The sequence below is a fragment of the Vicugna pacos genome, chromosome 23 (assembly GCF_048564905.1).
Source record: "Vicugna pacos chromosome 23, VicPac4, whole genome shotgun sequence".
Lineage (NCBI taxonomy): Eukaryota > Metazoa > Chordata > Mammalia > Artiodactyla > Camelidae > Vicugna > Vicugna pacos.
Genome location: NC_133009.1, coordinates 22889989 through 22911777, shown reverse-complemented (window position 1 = coordinate 22911777; position 21789 = coordinate 22889989). Strand labels below are relative to the sequence as shown.

At 34.8% G+C, this 21789-nt stretch overlaps 1 protein-coding gene across 2 annotated transcripts in view; it reads right to left on the bottom strand.

Moving 5' to 3' along the window:
* Positions 1-1992: 1992 nt before the first annotated feature.
* The window catches only part of WDR26 (WD repeat domain 26), a 34918-nt gene continuing 15121 nt past the window's right edge, over positions 1993-21789 (bottom strand). For both annotated transcript variants that reach the window (XM_006198841.4, XM_006198842.3), the window contains exons 7-14: positions 18838-18976; positions 14066-14206; positions 11226-11345; positions 9213-9358; positions 8825-8903; positions 8452-8581; positions 5354-5539; positions 1993-2723 (exon numbers count right to left, since the gene is read on the bottom strand). In XM_006198841.4, coding sequence (XP_006198903.1) covers positions 2698-2723; positions 5354-5539; positions 8452-8581; positions 8825-8903; positions 9213-9358; positions 11226-11345; positions 14066-14206; positions 18838-18976 — 967 coding nt within the window. In that variant the 3' untranslated portion in view covers positions 1993-2697. The remainder of the gene's footprint in view (positions 2724-5353; positions 5540-8451; positions 8582-8824; positions 8904-9212; positions 9359-11225; positions 11346-14065; positions 14207-18837; positions 18977-21789) is intronic.

The window sequence follows — 21789 nt, the reverse complement described above, 5'->3', positions numbered from 1 at the left end:
TTAGTATCTTGTAGCTGGCTTGATAGTATTCTCACTCATACATTCTCGCCTTAAGCCTGTATTAGAGACTACAGCACTATCAGAAGTGTTCACATAGCTGAGTTAGATCATCTGCTATCAGGCTCTTTGTACCATAAAATCCTAGGTTTCATTTATTTCACCTTTCTGGCACCGTCACTGCACAGCAAATGCATGAAATCGATGTTTACAGCAAATTGGCACAGCAAAGTACCAGTAAACACAGGAAGTTGCCAGTTAAGACAGACTTGGAAAACAAACTCACCTAGCTGCTATAGAAACCTTTGCATAGTTGTTACTCCATTTTAATGGAGTTATGTTCTTGTAAAATGTGCCTCACTTTTACTCCACTTTTTTAAAGTGTTTTTAACTGTACTTCAGAAGCGCTCTGAAAACTCAGATCTAGGGGTGGCTGGGTAAAGAACAGCAGACTCTGAGTGCCAAACTGCCCCTGAATGGGCATAAATCTCAGTGAACATTACGAATGTACCATGGCACACTGTAACCAAATTTGTAAACAGCTGTGGAGTTTCTACGCCCACCTTTTGTTAGTGATGTTACTGTAGAGACTGGGGTGTATTAACGGCTTCAGGGTATATACATCAATCACTTAAAATATGAATGGATTTAACTGTACTGAGGTAAAGAGAAGTTGCCACTTAATTATATACAGTTACCAATGAAGATTTTATTCAAGCTTAAAGTAAAAAGTAATTTTAGTTAAGAAAAATGAAGTACCAGATAAACTGTAACATATAGTTATTTTAACTTAGAAGTATCAAAACAGGAATTCTTGATTCTCTAAGTGGTGGTCTCTGCAAAATGGAGTTTAAAGAAATCTTTTACATTACCAATTTGATAAAATAATCTGCTGACCACGATCTGTCATTTTCTCTTACTATGAGCTTTTGGGAGAATCCGTGCTAGTTTAAGGCCAATTGTGTTTTCTTTCTTCTCCCCTTCCCTGACTTTCCCCATTTCTCCCTGCTACCATTCCCCTGCCCCCCACCCCCCGACAGAAGAACTCCTGACATCCAAGCCTTTCCCTTCTTTGTGGATCCTGAAGGAGTCTGCTTATGGAAATAATGTATTATAGACTTGACTGGGCCTAGAGGGAAACAGTACAAGACTTTGTCTTCACTAGAATCTTGTTTTGGGGGTACTCCTATTCCTCGTCCCAACAGAACAGCTGTGGTCACTATCACTTATCCTCTGCTGAAAGTGGGAGGGAATTTCAAAGGAGACTAAGTGTGTTGTATTCAGCTGTTACGGGATTTAAAAGCACAATGTGAACATCAGGCTTTTGGCTTATTTTAAATGTGAAATTCTCAAAATTAAAAGTGCTTTTCCATGAAGGAAACCTTTCCTTAAACTAAAAGGGGAGGGGAGGAGACGACTATCCACAGCACCAGTTTAGAATGAGGTTCAGTATGGCAATATCTGAAAAACTGAGATATTCTTTAAATTTATGTATCCCCTATGTAAAAATATTAAGGGCAATTAAGAGAAATGACTATGAGGTTTTAAACCCAGTTTAAGTATGTTTATAACCTGCTGAATTCTTCTAACAAGCTCAATTATACCATAAACTTCCAAAGTGCTTATATCTGCTGACTTCTACTCTCTTGCTACATCACACCAAAATGATTTCCCAAGCTGAGAACAGCCTGGAACAAGCTTTGTTGAAAACCTAAACTGACTACTGATCTCTCACGTTGGTATAATTTAAAATTCTCTTTTTGAATCTTGAGTTTTCTTCAAGATCAGGTACTGATGTTGATTCAGGAGTAAAACAAAAGGGGGAAAATCTTCAAAGCACTACTCTGAATCTCCTGTGTAATGTCCTTCCAAGCACTGTTTCTGACCATGTTTCAGGTGGTATTCCAGAAGAGCATCAGTTATACTGCGTGTCTAAGTCACAGAGGAAACTCTTTTAAGCTGGTTTAGATTCCAAATGTATACAAATGAAGTCACTTTAATCCTATAAATACTTCTTAATTTATTTTTAAAAAATTGTGCTGTTAACCCTTTTACGGGGCAACAAGCTATGTGAAAAGTACAAAACTTTTTGTCAAATGTAATATTGAGAGTGCTTTTGACATAGTTCACTGGTTTATCATCTGGATCAGTATATACTGCGCAACGGGCAAGGCTAGAATCCATGAACCAAGCTGCAAAGATCTCAAGCTAAATAAGGCGGAAAGAGTTGGAGAAACAGAAGAAGGAAATTCTTTCCTATCCAATGTGTACTCTTCAGACTAATGCACTCTTTCTATCAAGCCTTCTAAACTGTTAAATAAAGTTTTCCAAACAAGCATTTAAACTTCATTACACAGAAGAGCAACAAGAATGGTATCCTGCCAGACAAAAGGCAGGAGGGAAAAAAATATATATACTGAGTTCAATGGGTAAGCCTGAATGTAGCACAGTTCTTCACAACCGATGGGGGGATAATTCAACATGGTGTCCGACAACGTTCTAACGACGTGCTTCATCTCAACTGGTTACTATGAAGCAAGGTGTAAATGTTTGGCCCCAATCGGGCTTCAGAAATGGTTCTTTTTTTCATGACGAGCATGTCTGTCCAGCTATCAATCATGTTTGTTTGCACCAAATCCCAAGCCATTAAAATACGACTAATTTTAAGTTAAACAGAAGTCGTCTGCTCCAAATTCGCCATCAACTATCCATGCTACTGCATTCCTCTGAATGAAGACAAGATGAAATGTGTATTGGGGGAAAAGAAGAAGAGGGGAGGGGGAGAAAAAAGTTACCAGTTAGAAAGTTTTAAAATCAGCATCATGACATTACAAAATACAGTAATATTAAAAAACAATCACATCAAGGAAAATTCTTGATACTTTTGTCATAATCATTCCAAACTGCATCTGCATCACATTAGGCTATATATTACAGTCTAAAATTATGATTATTTTGAATACTGGAGAGCCCAAGTGAATAATCATATCAGAATCTCATACTTTAAAAATGAATCTTGAAGTAGTTATGCAGAATAGAAAAATCTTTATAGTTGTTTACAAAAGAAGACAGGAAAGAAGATCTGGCAATCCAAGGTATAACCGTGCATAACTATGTATTTAACTCTCCTTTCAGTGCCTCAGTTTGAAATTCTGCATTATCACTGTACTTTTTTTTGTGAGGTGAGGGGTAATTGTCAATAGCTCTGCTGATACATAATTCACATATTATACAATGCACTCACTCATTTAAAGTGGACAATTCAATAGTTATTAGTTTATTCACAGGATTGCACAAACATCAAGATAATTTTAGGACATCTTCATCACCCATCAGCAGTCATACACAAACCTCCACCTCTAGGCAACCACTGATCTACTTTCTTTCTCTATGGATTTGCCTATTTGGGACCATTTCATATAAACGGAGTCACAGTAAGTGCCCTTTTGTGTCTGGCTTCTTTCACTTAGCATGTTGTTTTCAAGGTTCATCCATGTCGTAGCCATGTATTGGCACTTGATCCTATTCCATTTTATACATTTCTTAAAAAAAATGCAATAGAGATCTCTACTGTTAAAAGGTCAGCAAGTCTCTTTTATGAAATGGAGTTAAGTGAGATGATTTTTACTTAAATTACTTAAGAGTATCTTAGGGTATTACGTTTTTGAATTTCATTTCCTTAGCCTCACCCGTATTTTCCCAAAATATCTATTCCAAACAAGGATCCTTTAGAAAAAAAATGTTTTCAAGTGGCGGTAAAAGAACTCAGAAGATGCCTGCATAAAAGGCACATAACCACATCCTATCTAGTTACACAGAGGTTGTTTTCCTATTTTAGGTATAAATGGAAATCTTTTTAGGGCAATACCTATGTTGCAAAGCACAATGGAAAATTGCAGAATTAGACCCAGTTCTTACAACTGGGCCATGTATGGCTCACCCACCATAACAAATATCCACATTAATTAAACTACCAAACAGCAGTTGCAACTCTTACCCTACTGTAGTAGAGGCATAAACATATCCTCAAAGGTGTCTAAAATAAATCCACTTACAAGGTAAATCACTACTATATACCTAATACTTTCCAACTTCTTCAAACCGAATATGTTTATTTGAAGAAATAACTTCCAAAATGATTAATAAAATTAGAAAAGCACGTATAATCACAGTTACAGATCTCTAAAGCATCTAAGAGAGTGGGCCTGGAAACCCAAAAAAGGACAATTACAGGAAATCAAAAGATTTTTGGTTTTAGCTGATTTCACAGAGGAATGTTAGAATGTCATGCAGTGATCTACAAATACAAAAAGGCCCTTGAACGTTCTGAACAACAGCAGTTCTCAGACTTTCTGACCCATGTACTCGGCATGCTTTTTACTCTCATCTTTGGCTGCATATCCTCATCTGCCAGTAAGACCTGGTGGTCAAGTCTTTTACAGTTTGTCCCACAAAGACAAAAGTATAGAGAATATGCTTTTATAAACCATACATGCTACCGTGACAACCCTCCTCCTCTGAGAATAACTAAACTGACAGCAGCTGGTCAACTTTCTTACTAAAAACATTTAGGTGGAACACACTGTTAACAAAGATCTGTTTATCTGTTTCCAGGTAAATTCCTTCTTCTTAAGCAAATATTTATATTTTTGCTTTGAAAAAAGAACAGTAAGTCATTTACACAAAATTTCTCTTTATCTCTTCTAATACCAATATCTTATTCAATTAAGCTATGTCCTTAACTGTTAGCTTTCTGGCTATTGGCTTTCTTCATCTCCAAGTACCTGAAGATAGATCTGAAGAGCTGGTAGCACCCAGCAAGTCGGTCTTGCCATGCTTCAGTTTTGCACTCACAGAAGTGAGAGTAACAGCACTTCTCCACTTCTCTTACGTGGGTACATGACACATTTTAGCTCCCTTCTCTTTCCCTACCCATCATGCAGAGTTCATGCTAGTGTGCTACACGATACTATCAGATAATTATTTTTAAGGGTAAAACTATCAAGATCATTCTAAAGTTGTTCGCATTCTGTACACTATCTAGCTTTCATGGGTATAAAAGTATAAAATACTTCTTGCCTGATGAAGCAAGATTTTCAATAAGATTTTGAAAGTGGCAATACTAACTGGGTGTAAATGAGGCGGCACATTCCAGTTTATTTGCTCCACTGTCACCAATAAAACAAAGTACTGCTGTGTCTTAAACTAATTAAGCTCCTGTGGAGTGAGAAGTGTACAGTCTCTAAATGAGGGAGAAAATAAATTACATTCTACACCTTGAAGTGTCACGACTTTATAATAAGCAGGGCAACATTTCACCTGGAGAAAACACAAGGATACCGTACGATGGTGTTACCTTCAATATTCTGGTGGTCTATAAAAGGTGCTGGTCCCCATATTCTAACAGTGCCATCATCTGAGGCGCTGGCCATCATGGATGGAATCTGTGGGTTCCAGCTCACACAGTTTACTGTACGTGTGTGCCCTGTCAGCTCCGCAATTGGCAGTTCACTACGTTTGTGCCAGATGTAAACCTTGTGATCTAAATAAACAGTAATTCAGAGAAAAGTCAGGGAGTTGTTAATATATTAATGAAACCAAATGACTTTAGATTTATTGCTCGTTACACACAGAACATATAACTTATTAGAACTTAAAAGGACAACAAAAATAGCATGAATAGTTTAACAAATTACCTTATGAAAAAAGCCATTTTAATAAAATACACATTTTTTCCCATTAAAGGTGGCTGACTAGCTCACAAGTCACCAGAAAAATCTATCTGCAATATTCTGTAATACGTAATATATAATCACAGTCAAAATCTTTGAGCGTAAACAGATCTAGGATAGAGACGATAAATTTCATGGAAATGTGAGGTGACAGAAAAGCAACTTACCCAAATTCAAATATAGCAGTACTTAAGGCGGTAGCTAAATACAGAGTGCTTACCATGTGATAGATACTAAATAAGTATATTATTTAATTTTCATCACCATCATGCGGTGGATACCATGCTTCTCTCTTTTATGGATGGTGACTGACGAACTGCAAGTTTTAGCAATCTGCTCACGGTGAACAGCTGGTAGATGGTAAAACCGGGACTAAAATCCAGGAGGCCCTGCTCAAAACTTAACTTGTGAGGCTAGATGGCTGTCCCATATCTGCATCATAATATGACTTTGCAGTAGTCTGTTTATAATCTCACAAATGACCATAAAACCCAAAAACCCTGACAACTTTGTTTCTTTGTGATCAACTAATCTTCAAAAACAAAACAAATGACTAGCACCGAGTACTGGTTCCAAGCGCAGGCTCTGCAATCAGAACGCCCAATCACTGCCTCCCACGTGGACCAGCCACGTAACTTTGGACACACTACCCACTATTCGCAACTCTTCTTCTGTAAATGGGGATTCACGCTTACCTAATGTTATGAGGATACAGTAAGTTTGTATATGAAAGTGTTTTGAAGAGAGTCTAGCACATAGTAAACACTATGTGTTACTGTAAGGAGTTAACTAAATATAAGTGATGGTTCTTAAACAGAAGGCAGAATCCCAGGGTAAATGAGAAAAATGTCCTATCTCAAGGCCTGAAGTCAACCATGTGATTAATGTGGGACGTGCTGCCAAAGCACGTCTGCAGAAACTTTGGCATACTGAAAAGGTAAACCTGCGGCAAAAACATGCCTGGTTTCAAAACTTACAAAGGTAAAAAGCTAGAACTGTTTCTGAACATTTTTTTGTGTATGTGAAACAATCTGCACTCACTGAAGTACTGAATTTATCGTTCCTAGAAGGTATTTATTCCTCAATTATTTTTGAAAATAATTTTCCTTGCATAAAATTAAATTAAAGAAAAAGTGCAGATTAGCTATGTTTCCCTTTGGACAGAGCAAGTCCACAAAGAAAGGTTACAGGCTTGAAAAATGTGAATGCAACTGAAATCTGCCTACATGTGGATGAAAAATGCTTTTGTGAACAAATATCCAAGAAGGATATTTGTTAAAAAGTAACCAAAAATTAAGGTCTGAAGTAGACAAGGTCAGAATGACAGACTTTATGATCAAGCTCTGCTTACTGTATCAGTCCAGGGAATCCAGTGCTTATGCAGAGGTTAAAAAAAAAAAAAACCATTGCCAACACAATGAAAAGACTTGAGTAATGGCCTAACTTCTAGGGGGAAAGATTTCTTAATTGCTCCATTTTATACTGGCATTCATATCTTTGGGGATTTGGAAGGTCCTTGGAATATATTTCTTAGAATTAAATGACAAACGGATTACTGTGGTCATCTTGGGAGATAATATATTCACTGTATCCACTTGGTGTCCAAAACATTTTAGAACTATTCTAAACCACCTGAGTCATGAGAACACTAATCTCTTTCCTTCATAGTTACATTTCATTTTTAGCCCTAAACAGAATATAATGTGGTTTAATTACATTATTCATCAGGCTTAGTTCTAAAGTTAGTTTGGGCTTAAAAAAAAGCTTGGCATCACTAGGGATAATGGCAGCCGTACATATTTTTAAAGCACTTCTAGGCTAAGTATTATTTTTAGAAAGAGCTACAGGGGATTGTGAGGCATAATTAAGAGGGAAAAAACCCCCCAGGAGCAGGATTAAATAGAGCATGGGGAAAAAGATCTTAGAGTAGGAGGAGCTAAAAAGCAAGTAGAAGGCTTAATATATTTAGATCATATCAAATTAGAAACCAGTGGAGAATCTGGAAGAAAATAACATGATTAAACTAACAGATAAAAAAGATTTTTTGACTGGAAAAAAGTGAACTCACAATTCTTACCAAGCAAACCACTATTCTCTTGTCTCACTTATTTGTGCTTCCATATTTTAAACAATTTCTATTTTAAACTAGACTAACTACTTTAGCACACGCCTTCCTGAAATACTGATGTTATCAGACAGGAGAATAAGTTTATTCAAAAGGTAGTAGACACAATATTGCCCAACATCAGTTAAAACATAATTAATCTTGATTTTTTTTTAAAGATACTACTACTTTTTTTAAAGATACTCTGAAAACCATCAGTCTCATGAAAAAAAAAAGTGAACATATGAAAGAGTAATGATTTAACTGAATCTTTTTTAAAGATACTACTACTTTTTTTAAAGACACTCTGAAAACCATCAGTCTCATGAAAAAAAAAAAGTGAACATATGAAAGAGTAATGATTTAACTGAATCTTGATATGACACATGCACCAAACAAACCTCCACAGAGCCACAACAGGCACGACTAATCTGTGGTAATAAGGAAGGCTCAAGTCATTCCAAAAGGGGAAATTAACAGTGCACTGGATAAATAACTCATACAATTTTAAATTTAACACCCTGAATTTGTTTGGAGACACGACTACCTTTACAAATTGAGAGAATAATAGAACTTTCAGCCCATCAATATATGTGAACCGATAGTGACACAAATTACCTTCACTGCCACTAGCGATGAAGTCTTCGTTATGGCCTCCAAAACATGAATGAATCGTATAAAACCCTTGTGTAACACCTTGATACTTTCTTACTAAAACTCTGTCTTGCAAGTCCCATAAATGAACTCCCTGCAGGCAAAAGAGAATATAGGTATTTACTCTAACTCAACTCAAAAGAATTTTAAAAGATAATCTGTGAACATCCCTTTGCCTGATGGAACATTTTGATTTTCTATTTATGCAAAATGCCAATGTTCTGAAAAATTTCTCTTTGACTTTATACACTTAAGGATCAAACACATTCTGTAAAATTTTTAAATCACAATTAAAATTTCAACTAAATTTTTCTGAGAATTATATTAATAAACCTACCTGAGTTGCTACATTTAACAAAGCTAATCGGCCATTCTTTGAAATAGTAAAAGACATAATGGGATGATCTTCTTGTACTCTGTAACCAAAAAGTAATTTGTCAAAAGCAACATACTAAGAATCAAGACATTTAAATTATCAAAATATAAAATATTCTAAGCTTAAATACCACAAATTTTGTCTGTAATTACTATTATACACTATACTTCAGCCAAGAAAAAGAATTTGAATAATTACTAAGCACTACTTGATCATCCACCCAAATTACCAATCAAATCAAAACCAAAAACATAACAAAAACTCTTCTTTGGAAGAAGGAAGTTCCACTATACATTTATCTTAATATAGATCAGATAATTGTTGTTTAATGGATATAAAAAATAGTTACATGTTCCTATCTGTAAGGTCCTCGAAGTTATATCCCCGAATTCGCTGGTGTGTATCTGATGCCAGAACAGTCTTCCCGTCGCTCAAGCACCAAAGGCATTGCACTCTCACCCCTTCCCAGGAGTCAAGGAGATTACCATCTAAATCCTGAGGAGAGAACTACTATTAACTCCATTACTGAACAGCGCTCACAAAGCAAAGAACCAAAAGAATCTCTTAGCATATCTTTTTGTAAGTTTGTCTCTTCCTGAGACTGATTTCCACCTAACTGGTCCATAAGTGTCTTTAAATCATGAAAATTTGAATATAGGTCAAATTTCATTACAACAATACCTAAGGGGGAGAGGGGAAGTCTTAGTAAATCTATCTTCCCTTCAATAACCTACGATGCATAGATAAATACAATAAATACGAAGACAGAAAGAATCCTTAAGTTCAAAGGTCTCACTACTTTTGGAAAAGAAACATTCCCTTAAAATTTGCTACACTGGGATTTGCCCTATAACAGTCACAAAGTGTGATATGGAAAAAGATTACTAAAACATTAACTATGGCTTTATAGAACTTAGGAATTTGTTATGACATTTTTCAAAAAGTCACCAAATTTGTAACATGCTCTACAGAGCACAGCTCTTAGGATCATTATCTTATTGAATATTCAAAGTTCTGAGAGGCATTCCCATTCTCATTTTACACATTAGGGTACTACCAAGTCCCGTATCCTGAAGGTTTAAACACTATATTGGATGGCAAAGTCAGCAGAAACATACATGGTCATCTTGACCCTGGGAATTAAGAACCTACAGCTTAAATGCGAAAATGTACAGCATGGTGTCTATAGTTAATAATACTGCATTGCATATGTGAAAGCTGCTAAGACAATAATCTTAAAAATCTTCATCACAAGAAAAAAAATTTTTAACTATGTATGGTGATGTATGTTAACTAGACTTACTGTGATCATTTTGCAATATGTACAAATACTGAATCACTAAGTTGTACACCTGAAACTAATATAATATTGTATGTCAACTGTATCAATCAATGCAGTACAGTATTAGCCCATGGCGAGACAGTCCAGAAATATGTTAAAATGCTTAAATTAGTGTATTGCAGTGGTAATGACCACTTGAAATAGCTTTTTTAAAAAATGGGAAAATCATGGATATGTCAACAAATATGTTGGGACAACTGGAAAAAAAAAAAGTAAATGGCTTATAACCAAGCTAAGATAATATGACACTAGATTCCATTTGTCTCAAGGCCATCTTAATGCAAGACACTGATAATCTGTAATGGCTACATAAAAGTCTTTATGATAAATGACCTTTAGCTACACTGAATGATTTGATGGGTTTTTTATTCATTTTAACTTTAATTAAAAAAAATAAATCCAGAAGTGCCTACTGGAACCATGCTAGGTAGTGATATGAAATGTGGACTCAAGATAGAGAAATAACACTGAATTTGTATCATAGTCTACCTTGTCGTAAGACTTTTTATCTATTACTTATTTTTTTTAATCCCCAAACCAAGATTAATAGAGCAGGTAACAATCAGAAGACACCGCAAATAAGGACTGAAAAGTTCTCTGATAGCACTCATCATCACTTTCATTCCTCAGATATTTTAAGTCTCTTCATGAAATTCAGCAATTTTTTTTTTTTTGGATACAAAAAAATCCAAAGGGCTAAAGACCTCGAAAGAAATTAAATTATAAATCTTTTTGTCCCTATACATTACAAACTTGTTTACAAGGACAAAATGTTTAGTAAGACAATTTTTTAATGTTATACTAAACTCAAAGTCTATACTTGGTATAAACACTTGACTTTTTTTTTCAAAAGAGAAAACCTACTGGAAGTTCTACTGGACAGTGCTTATCTAGAAAGATGGCAAAGTAGATCTTCAAACAGTATATTTTTATAAAAGGTATCAAGTGAATTCTTTATTTTTACAAAATTAAATTTGCTTTTAAACAAGCAAACATTTGAAAAGGGCACTAAATACTCACACACTGATAGAACTGTCCACGTTGACCTCCAGTCACAAAGCGTTTCCCATCTGGATTCCAAGCCACACTTGTTAAACTGTCTTCATGAGACTGGCTCATCTTTGTCCTTAGCTCTCCCGTCTACAAGGAAATAAAACTATAGATGAGATCTTCAAGATACTCTTCTAAAGGGAATGTACAAAGAAAAAAAAAGAAGAAGAATAGTAACTGGGCTATCTGGTTAGTTTAGTATTCCTAATTAGAGAAAAAAACTGTTTAAATTAGCCTTACAGAGACTATAGCACTCAGAAGAGAAATTAAGGACTTGAAAGAAGAGCCCAAGAGTCAAATAATGTCTGGCATAGGTGACCCAAAGAATAGACAGGAGATAACCTCCAAAAAACTCTCATTTTAAATCAATTACCTTCATAAATTAAACCACGTGATTTTTCCTAAGAAGATGAAAAGTCCAACACTACATAAACCTGTTCTTTCTGAGTTTCCACTTCCCCTCAGTTCACAGTTCTTTGTAAATTTTATTCTAAAGTTGCAGTTCATGCAATTAGCAATTCCTTAAGAACATGATTAATGGGTAGAAAAATTGCCCTTAAACTAGGCCAAGAGTGTAGGGAGTCTAAATTATATTAAATTTCATATTCAAGATGCTCAAAATGTAGTAGTAAAGATGGGAAGAGAGAAACGAAAATTATTTTTCTGATATATAACTTTATTTAAATTAATAGTAACAGAAAAGAAGAACTTTGGTACTGCTTAGCATAGTCATTTTAAAGCATTCCCAACTACGCAAGACTATTTAGTTGGTTACAACCCTCAGATATCCTCCTGTTATTTTTTTCTAAGTTATCTAACTTAGAAGGTAGACACATACCATTTAATCTAGTCTTGATTCCATTTTGTTCATGGATTAGAAACAGGATCTGAGAGATAATAGCTGCCCTTGGCATAATAAAAAGTACATGGGCATAATTTTCCTGTGAGAAAATGGGTAATCAAAAGTAAAAAAAAAAAAAAAAAAAAAAAAAAAAGTGTATGATCAGGAAATGGGGCCAAGTAATAAAAGCAAAGAGGGCACAAAAATAGAAAACCAGATGTCTTCCTTACACTGGGAAAAAAATTCTTTTTGGCAATCTTAAATCCTTCCCCCATATTAACTGCTCTCAAGTCACTATCTTTTTGCATTACTCGATATAAATAGTTAAAAAATAAAAGTTTAGAAGCACAAATACACACGCAATAGCTAAATCCTCAGCATCTTCTATTCACAAATATGTTAATACACTAAATTCTGAAGGCAGAGATGGTCTTTTTCTGTTATACTCAGGACAGTGAGTATTTGAGGCCATTACAAGTATCCCACCACTTTTTGAAAGTTTGCTTTATGCTACATTAGCACCTGTTCTTGCTAACCAAAAGCAATCAGAAAATTTTTGCTTTTTCAAAAGAAGTCAGAAGAGTGAAACAGTGCACAGTGTTTCACAGTGAGCTGTTAGAGGCAGCACACACCCTGAAGAGCGAGGGCGGCACCCACCAAGCTCCTTCCCCAGAAACGGTACTCAGCGTCCCAGCATCAGGCCACCAGGGCCCTGAACTACATAAGCATCTGTGCTTTATCCTGATCTATTTTGTGCATCCATTGCACAAAGTATGTCCTCAGGTAACTGCTTCTTCACGCCATTTCAGCTTAGGAAAGATTTCACAGGAATGTTCTACTTTCAGATAGTGGGGGAAATCTGTAATTAGGACTCTACCTAAAAACATAAAGGAGTAATTTGAAAACTGACTTAAAAGGGCCACTCGTTTAGAACAAGTCTACAAAGTAACACGTAGTAAAACAGTTAAGTTAGAACATAGTTTAACTGTCCAAATATTTTAAATTGGCTCAAAGGAGGATTACACAGGCACTATTAATTGAGTCTCTTTTATAGGATTATGACTACATACCTCTCCTCCCTTTGAGGGGGAAAAACATTAATGGAAAAAAAATTATTGTCTTTTAGGTCAGATTCACTTCGAGCCTGTTTGAGAGGAAGCCATCTCATCTCTTCTGTGCTCTGCCACTCCTCTCACCCAGTCACAAATACAACACTGATTCAGCATTTGACAAAAATGGCATAAAGACATTTTAGGAACAACTGGGGATTTTAAAATTACAAAATCAATATTAGATATTAAAGAATTATAGTTAATGTTCTTAGATAAGATAATGGCATTTGATTATGTAGGAGAATGTTACTTTTTTTAGGAGATACGTGCTTAAATATTTAGGGGTAAAATACCATCTTCATTTACTTCCAAAGGTTTTGGGTACAGATATATACCTAAGTATGTATGTTTGTATGTATGTGTATATCAACATATAAAATGTAACAAAATGCAAATAACGTGTTGAATCTAGGGTGGTAGGCATACAGGTCCATCACTGTGCTCATCTTTCAACTTTTCTCAGTATTTGGAAATTTTCTTAATAAAAAGCTGGTTGAAACATAAATGACTGACAATAAGAAAATCTTAGTGTTATAATTAGGCAGAATTAGATTCATGGCATATTTTCAGGTACATCTGAGTATTCATCTGTCCTCCATACCACAATAAATAGTACAAATTAGGACATTCCAAAAAATACCTATTGATCATTCTTTCAAAAACACTATTATGCTCAACATAATATTTAAACGTGTAAGTCTGGACACAGGTGCCATTTGACAAATAACCTTTTACAAGAAATACATCATGGTAATTTAAGTTAAATGATTCTGTTCTATAGATCAAGAATAAAGTTATAATTAACATGTGCAGTATGATTATGCTTTACTTATAAACCAAGGATGAAATTTCCTCACTTGTACATTCCAAAGCCAAAGCTCAGAGCAGTCATCTGGGCCACAAGCAACAAGATAGTTGTCATCTGGACTCCATGCAATATAAGAAACGCCATAAGCATGTCCTTCTAATGTTTTAAGCAGTTTTAGCAGATGTGTATCCTAGGAGGGAAAACAGACAGCTTAGTTAACTCCCACCACTAAAGCCACTGTTTTTCAGGCACAACTTAAATAGCTGCAAAGATGCACTTTAATATGTTTTAATTCAAGGATGTTTTCACAGACTTCACCAATCCCCCCCCAAATGAAGCTCTAACTGCTTGTTTCACAGAGACTCATTCACACTATCACATCTATCAAGCATCTACTATACACAAAGGCATTGTATGCAAGATGGAAATAGAGATGACACAGACTTTGTCCTTACGAGGCTTTCAAGGAAACTGAAAACAGGTATAATAAAAGCTACCCCTCTTTTTAAACAGTTTTAGTGAAACATTACCTACCATAAAATTCACCCTTTTCAAGCATACGACTCAGTGGCTTTTAGTATATTCACATATTGTGCAACCATCACTACTATCTAACTTGAGAACATTTCATCACCCCAAAAAGAAACCTCATACTCATTAGCAGTTATTTCCCATTCTCCCTCTCCTCCTTCCAGCACTGGCAACTACTACTTTCTCTATGGATTTGCCTATTTTGAACATTTCATATAAATGGAGTCATAACAACATGTAATCTTTTTCAATTGGCTTCTTTCATTTAGCATAATGTTTTCAGGGCTTATCCATGCTGTGGAACATATTAGTAGCTTATTCCTTTTCACTGGTGAATAATATTCCATTTTATGGTCACATATTTTCTGTATCTACTCATCACCTGATGGACATCTGGATTGTTTCCACTTTTTGGCTATTATGAATAATGCTGCTATAACTATGTATGAGTTTTTGAGCAGCCCTATGTCTTAATTTCTCTAGGATATATACAAAGGAGTGGAATTACTGGGTCACATGCTAACTCTGTACGTAACATTTTGAGGAGCTCCCAAACTGTTCTGCAAGTGTTTGAACCATTTTACATTCCCACCAGCAGAGCTACCACTTACTTAAGTGCTAATCAGTATTAGCACTGTTCACAAACAATATTACATTTAATCCTCATGAAACATTAAAGGTTATGTATTATTCTTCTCCCCTATATTACAGGGAAGGAAATAAAGGTTCAGAAAGGTTAGAAACTTTTGTTTATTGTACAGTGAGGATTTGAACTTGGGCTGCCTGACTCTAAAACTACAGGATGAATTACAAATAGTGCAAACGCGGAAGTGGCAAGTGACAAGACTGGAAAAATTGACATCATTATTTTAGGCTAAGGGGTTAAATTTTATCTTGCAAGTGAAGAGCCACTTACAATTTTTAAGATCAGAAATACACATTATACTTGCCTTTGGGGAGAGAACTCATACAGCAATGTGGAAGACGAGTCAGAACGAAGAGACACAGGATAAGGACACCCATAATGAGCCAACACAATAGCCATACAGCTAAGAAAGGAGGCCGTAAACTAACATGGTCAGGACTGAAAGAGGTCGGATCAAAATATATTTGGGACATAAAACTGACACAACAGAATGAGATATGAAATGTTCAAAGATAACCCCCAAATTTTTGTTTTAGGGGATTAAGGATGGAGGTGACAGTGGAAACAGGAATTTGGCTACAGACTTACTGAAAACAGTTTTGAGCCTGGAGGAAATTCCAATGGTGATAACCCATAAACAGAAAAGGGTCTGGAACTAGTTTGATAAAAACTAGGTTGGGAATCTGTTTTGAAAAAATCCTATAGCTTACAATGCAATTACTTCTGATTCTTCTTTGGGAGGATGGTAATAGGCATATGGGGTATTACATCACAGTACTATTAGGTCAAAGTGACTTGCATAATTTAAAAAGCAAAGTCTTTTGGACTAGCTCAATGCCTTCCAGGAAGAAACTTTCATTCATAGTGGTGCTTTAGATCTACACAAAGATTTGCTTCTAAACTAATGACAAACTACTATGGAAGTATTTAACTCAAAAACTAATTTTTTTGTGTATATTACTAAAAAAAAAAATACAACCAGGTAAAAGAAAAAATTTCAAATAAATAAGAACATTAATATTATATCTTCAGAAGTACAGTGTCTCTACAGTAACTCATTCCAAGCAGTAATACCATGTTCATGGAATTCACTTAACTTTGCTTGGGTTTTGGGTAGACGAATGGGTAAAATTCTTTCTTGGGGGGCAAAGGTAAGAAAACCTATTAAAGGAAACTAGGCATTGGAATCATCAATTCAAATCTTAAATAAAGTTCTCTGTTTTTTTCTATCCATCACAAATATACAAAGTACACATTCAAAAAGATGACCAATTTCTCTTACTAAGTTTTTCAAATAGTATTTGACATATTAAAATACCATTATACCAAACTCTTAACAACCACTGTATCTCAGATTTCAACATAAGCATTAACTTCACATTTCCCGAGCTAATCTGGCCATAAAAGCTCTTGCATTTAACACCTATTAATATTCTGCATAACCAGTATTCTCACAAAAACACACTAGGGAAACACTGGCATAAAAGTCCAAACTCCTTAGCAAAGTTTCTCCTTGATCTGGTTGTTACTTCATTAACCTCATACCAAAATCCAGACTGCCCAAATGCCCAGCCATTTCACCTACAGGCCACTCGTAACTAGTTCTGCCTAAATAATTATTCACTCCTTCACCTAAGACATACTTGTCTTACTTCCCCTTGCTTTCCAGTTACAGTAGGATCTTTTCTTTGAGCTCCTGAGCTCCTCCTGTGGCACCCATTACAGCACAATTGCATTGTATTATCAGGAGCCCAGTCTGACTTCTAGCAAAAGACCTGGCATCCAGCAGGTGCTCAATAAATACTTGAACAAAAGGGACTCTTACACACTGCTGCTAGAACAAAAATATAGTAAAAACTAGTTTTGATACTGTTGCTTTGTTTTCAGACATCTTGTAAATAACTCCTGAATGAAAATACAACTACTCAGAATAGTATTCAAAGGCCATGACTGGATCCCAACCTACTTTCTTGTATTTCCCATGTTTTGCCTTACACATCCTATTCTCATTTGGGGATGGACAGAACCCTCTCTTCCTAAAATGCCCCTTTCCTGTCTCCACTTGTGTGATGCATAGCAAGGCTCAATGAAGTATTCCTACCTGCAAAGCTCCTTTGTGCTTTCGTAACACTTTATATATTTTGTCATCCCTTTCTAAACTGTGCATTCCTTTCATAAGGGTTCTCAATCTGGGATCTAAAGAAGTGATCAGGGATAGAATCAGTGGTCCTTGAACTTGAACTTGAAAATGTGCATCTTTATTTTTCACTAATCACAGGCTGAAATTCAGTGTTTCCTTCAGTCTTCAGTGCAGCCAATTAACAAGGTAGTATTAGGAATTTATTAGGTAGCATCAAGCAACTGTTAATAGAAATTTCAAGTATTTTCACTTCACAATATAGTTGCTGCAGATATCCTGAAATATTATTTATGCTCGTTACTGCTTCAAAATTCTTGTAATTATCAGATCTGCTGCTAGAATTTGTTACTTAATGTTAATAAAAAAAGCAACACTATTATACAATATCTGTTTTTGTACTATTTTGTTAACTAATTTCAATATAATTGGGTTTCCTCTGTAATTAATATATAATAGGGCTTCCTATGTGTTCTGGTTTATGCATTTAAAAATATTATTCTGAGAGAGGTCCACAGGATTGTCAAAAGGCCAGAGGAGTACATGGTACAAAAAATGGGAAAGAAAGCCTGCTTTAAGGCAAACAGTAGATCTTTACATTTCATCATTCACAGCATATTGCAGCTACACAAGAATTGATGTATGCTCTCAAATTTGATTCTCTTCTTTTTAAAATATTTCCTTCTAAGACCTCTTTTCTCTTTTTTTCAACACAGGCGTTAAAAACTTCATTGTGGGATAATATACTCTAATTCTAAATTTTAAAATAAGATTATACTTTCTGATTTTAGGTGACTGACTCTTAAGCCAAATATATCTCCTTTAACCTACTGGAGTCATGTACTTCCTTGGTTGCTTGACAAATATTTAATTGGCTGAAAGAAATGGAAATACTTAATTCTACAAATCTATAGGTCACCTGGTTATAAACAAAGACAAATCTGAGTTCAGAGAGAAATTAGAATTTTCAATCGAGAATATAATACTTTTCCATAAATTATAGAAGACAGTGAAGCCTTCAAAAGGCAAAATGGTAATGTGTCTTTTCTCACATGTGGCAGAATGGACACTGTATTAATCTGCAAATAAATCAAGTATTAACAAAGATAACAAACTGGTAGGGATATTAAGAGCAGCAAGTCTGGAGTAAAAAAATTCCTGGATTTAAGTCTAACTCTTGCCATTTACAAGCTGTTGAGAGCCTGGACATTTAACTTTTACCTTGGTTTCCACATCTGAAAACAGGAGTATTAGTATCTTACAGAGTTTTTCAGAGGATTAAGCCAGATAATGCATACACAGACTTAGCATATAACACTCAACAATTTTGACAGTATTAATCGATATACATTATCTCAACAACAGAAAGAGGTAAAATATGACAAAGATGACAAGAATGCTCTTAGAAAAGAATGCTATTTATATATGAATACTTTAAAAATATGTACTCAATCAGATTAAAAATTACCTCTTTTTGCAATCTAAACACTCATGCTGGAGTACATACCGGATCAACTTGCCATATGATAACTGTCGTATCTTTTGATCCTGTTGCTAGTTTAGTGCCATCGTTAGAGAATTTACAGAACCACACTTCATTACAATGCTCCGTAAGAATCTGCTGAGTATAACATGGGAACTGCCTCCTAAAACAAATAATTCCACAAATAATTATTCTTGTAAAACGGATTAAGAGTAATAATAATGAAAAAGGCTAAACAACTGATGAAACTTCTCTGAAGATCAAAAACTTTTAAAATAAGATACGAATGCATTTATAAATCTTAAGAATCAAGTTTATATTGGTTATGTTGAAAAGAAAATAACATTAGTCAAGGCAGTCTTAGGGGAAATCAGTAATCTAAAGTCTGCTTCAATTTACAATTTATTCTTTTTTAACCCTTCTCAAGATTAAAGAGAAAGTATGTATTCATCACAGAATTTTTGGTCTGATTAAGTCAATTCATGTAAATAAAAATAAACAATCAAGGCTCCATGTTTGTCTGTATAAGTGGGCTGGCATCAGGCTGTTCTAGAAGGAATCACGTACATTTTCACTTGTATAAAAGTAACTTGGCATAACACAGAGAACTGGAACTGTAGCCAGACAAGTTTGGGTCTGACGCTTTAGTGTCTTTGCCAAGTCTTTTAATACCTCTAAATGTCAGTTCTCTTATCTATAAAATAGATGAATACGTACCTAACAGGGTTCTTAGGGTACTTGGTAGGATAAGAAAGATACCTAAAATCCCTGGAATGCAACAGCTATTCAAAAGTGATTACTACTATTTTGGGGATAGTACAGGAGAAGTGCAATGTATGGGGGAGGCTACAGAGGTGAAGAGTAAAGACTTGAGAATGGTGGCAGCAGAGTTGGAGAGACTTAGGTTCAAATCTTGACCACTTACTAGCTACAATTCTCGGAAACATTTAATCTCTCAAAATCTCAATTTTTCCAACCATTAAATAACAGTACTTACTTTATAGAATTCCTATACAAGGATGAAATAAAAGGATGAGATAATGAACGTAAAGCATTCAGACTGAGTTTGACACTTAGCTAGTACTGTGTAAGCTGAAGTTATTATTATTATATATTAAAGGCAAAGAATTCTATGATTACTTTACCACGTTAAAGAGGAAAAAGTTATCCTAAGAATGACTACCCTCATTAAACACTCACTTTTAAAAACCATTCTCTCCTTTTCCAGCTTCTGTAATCAGGACCACCTGAGCTTTCTGTGATAACAGAAATGTTACATACCTATACTGTCCAATCTGATAGTCTTAGCCATCTGTGGCTATTGAGCACTTGAAAGGTGGCTAGTACATTGAGGAACTTAAGATTTTTTCATTTAATTCTCATTTGAATTACTTTATATTTAAATTTAAATGGTTATAGGTAATTAGTGGCTACTGTTTTTAAACAATAGTGGGTAAACTTTTAAGTCTGTTTTAAAAATGGTCTTCCCTATTTTTTTCCCCAAACCAATCTGTAATTTGAAAATATATTTTGTCAATTCACCAGAGTGATATGTAATATACACATGAAAAATAAACTAATGTTCTTTATCTGGCATACATGGCAATGTACCTTAGCAGTTGGCTATTTGAAGGTTGCTTTAAACTTTTAGACTAACTGCTTTGATATTAAAATATAATTCTATATCTGAACTGAAACATAATCAATATCAAATTAACATTTATTAAGTACTTACTAGATACCAAGCACTGCACTACATGCTTTACAAACAGTACAGCTAATTCTCAAAACTACGTGGCAAGGGAAGTAACACCCCCATTTTCATGAGGCTCAAAGAGAGCAATAATTTAACAAATATCATAAACAGACAAATAACTGAACTAGGATTTAAACCTATGACTGACTCCAGGGTCAGTTTTCTTTCCAAATATTTTTTAAATCGTATTTTTCAAGATTGCTGGATAAAATTTCAATTGAATAAGTACTTTCAAATCAAAAACGATTTTTCTCCCTTCCTATGAATATTACCCTATGGGTAATATTCAATAGTGATGTCACTTATTCAGTGAGAAACACCTTATATCTAGGCATTAAAAAAAAATAATTCAAACAGCTAAAGTTGATTATGAATGAAAAGATACATCTAAAATCATAGCAGCAAAATATCCCTAAGAAAGGACTGATTCAAAATCCAAATTACAGGGCACATATCATCCAGATTACTGACAGCTGTATCTGAATGTTAAAGTGGTATTTAAACTGTCACTATTTTATCATTACTTAAATAATCTTTTAAAAAGACTAACAGCTCCTAGTTTATTAAAAGGCTAATTTTAGAGTATACAAAATGACAGTTTATGTCTTTGTTTCCAAGAAAATTTAAAATTTAAGATTTGTTAAAAATATCAGTATCTTCCTAAATCAAACTGAAAATGCGGCACTTTAATCAAGCTAAATCTTAACATTTTATAAATCTTAACATTCTATGAGTATTTTATAATAATCTTTTACTAAAAAATACTACTTATAAAGCTACCTGTAGAAACATCTTCCCATTGATTGCTGGTGAAAAAAACCCCACAGAAAGTTTTAAGAAAAAAAAATCCCTGTTCCTCAATGATCAAATTTAACCAAAAATATGTATGTACTAACTGTGCAAAATATAAAGTTTTCTAGTTTCAGTGCTATAATCTAGGCTTTAAATGGGAGCAAAACAGAAAATAGTATCAATTTTTATTTTGAAGACCTTCAGATGAGTAGGTAACACCAGTAACTACATCAAATTCAGGTTCTGTTTTCCCAGTTCCGCAACACAGGGCACAACTCACTCTGAAGACTATATATACTGACTTAACGCATGACACTTCCCCACTTGGTGTCTTTAAAACCTACCCGCAAAGTGAAAAGTCAAGGCTTACAACTTGGAGAAACTGGATAGATGGCAGCCTTTTCACTGACAGGGGATTCAAGATGAAA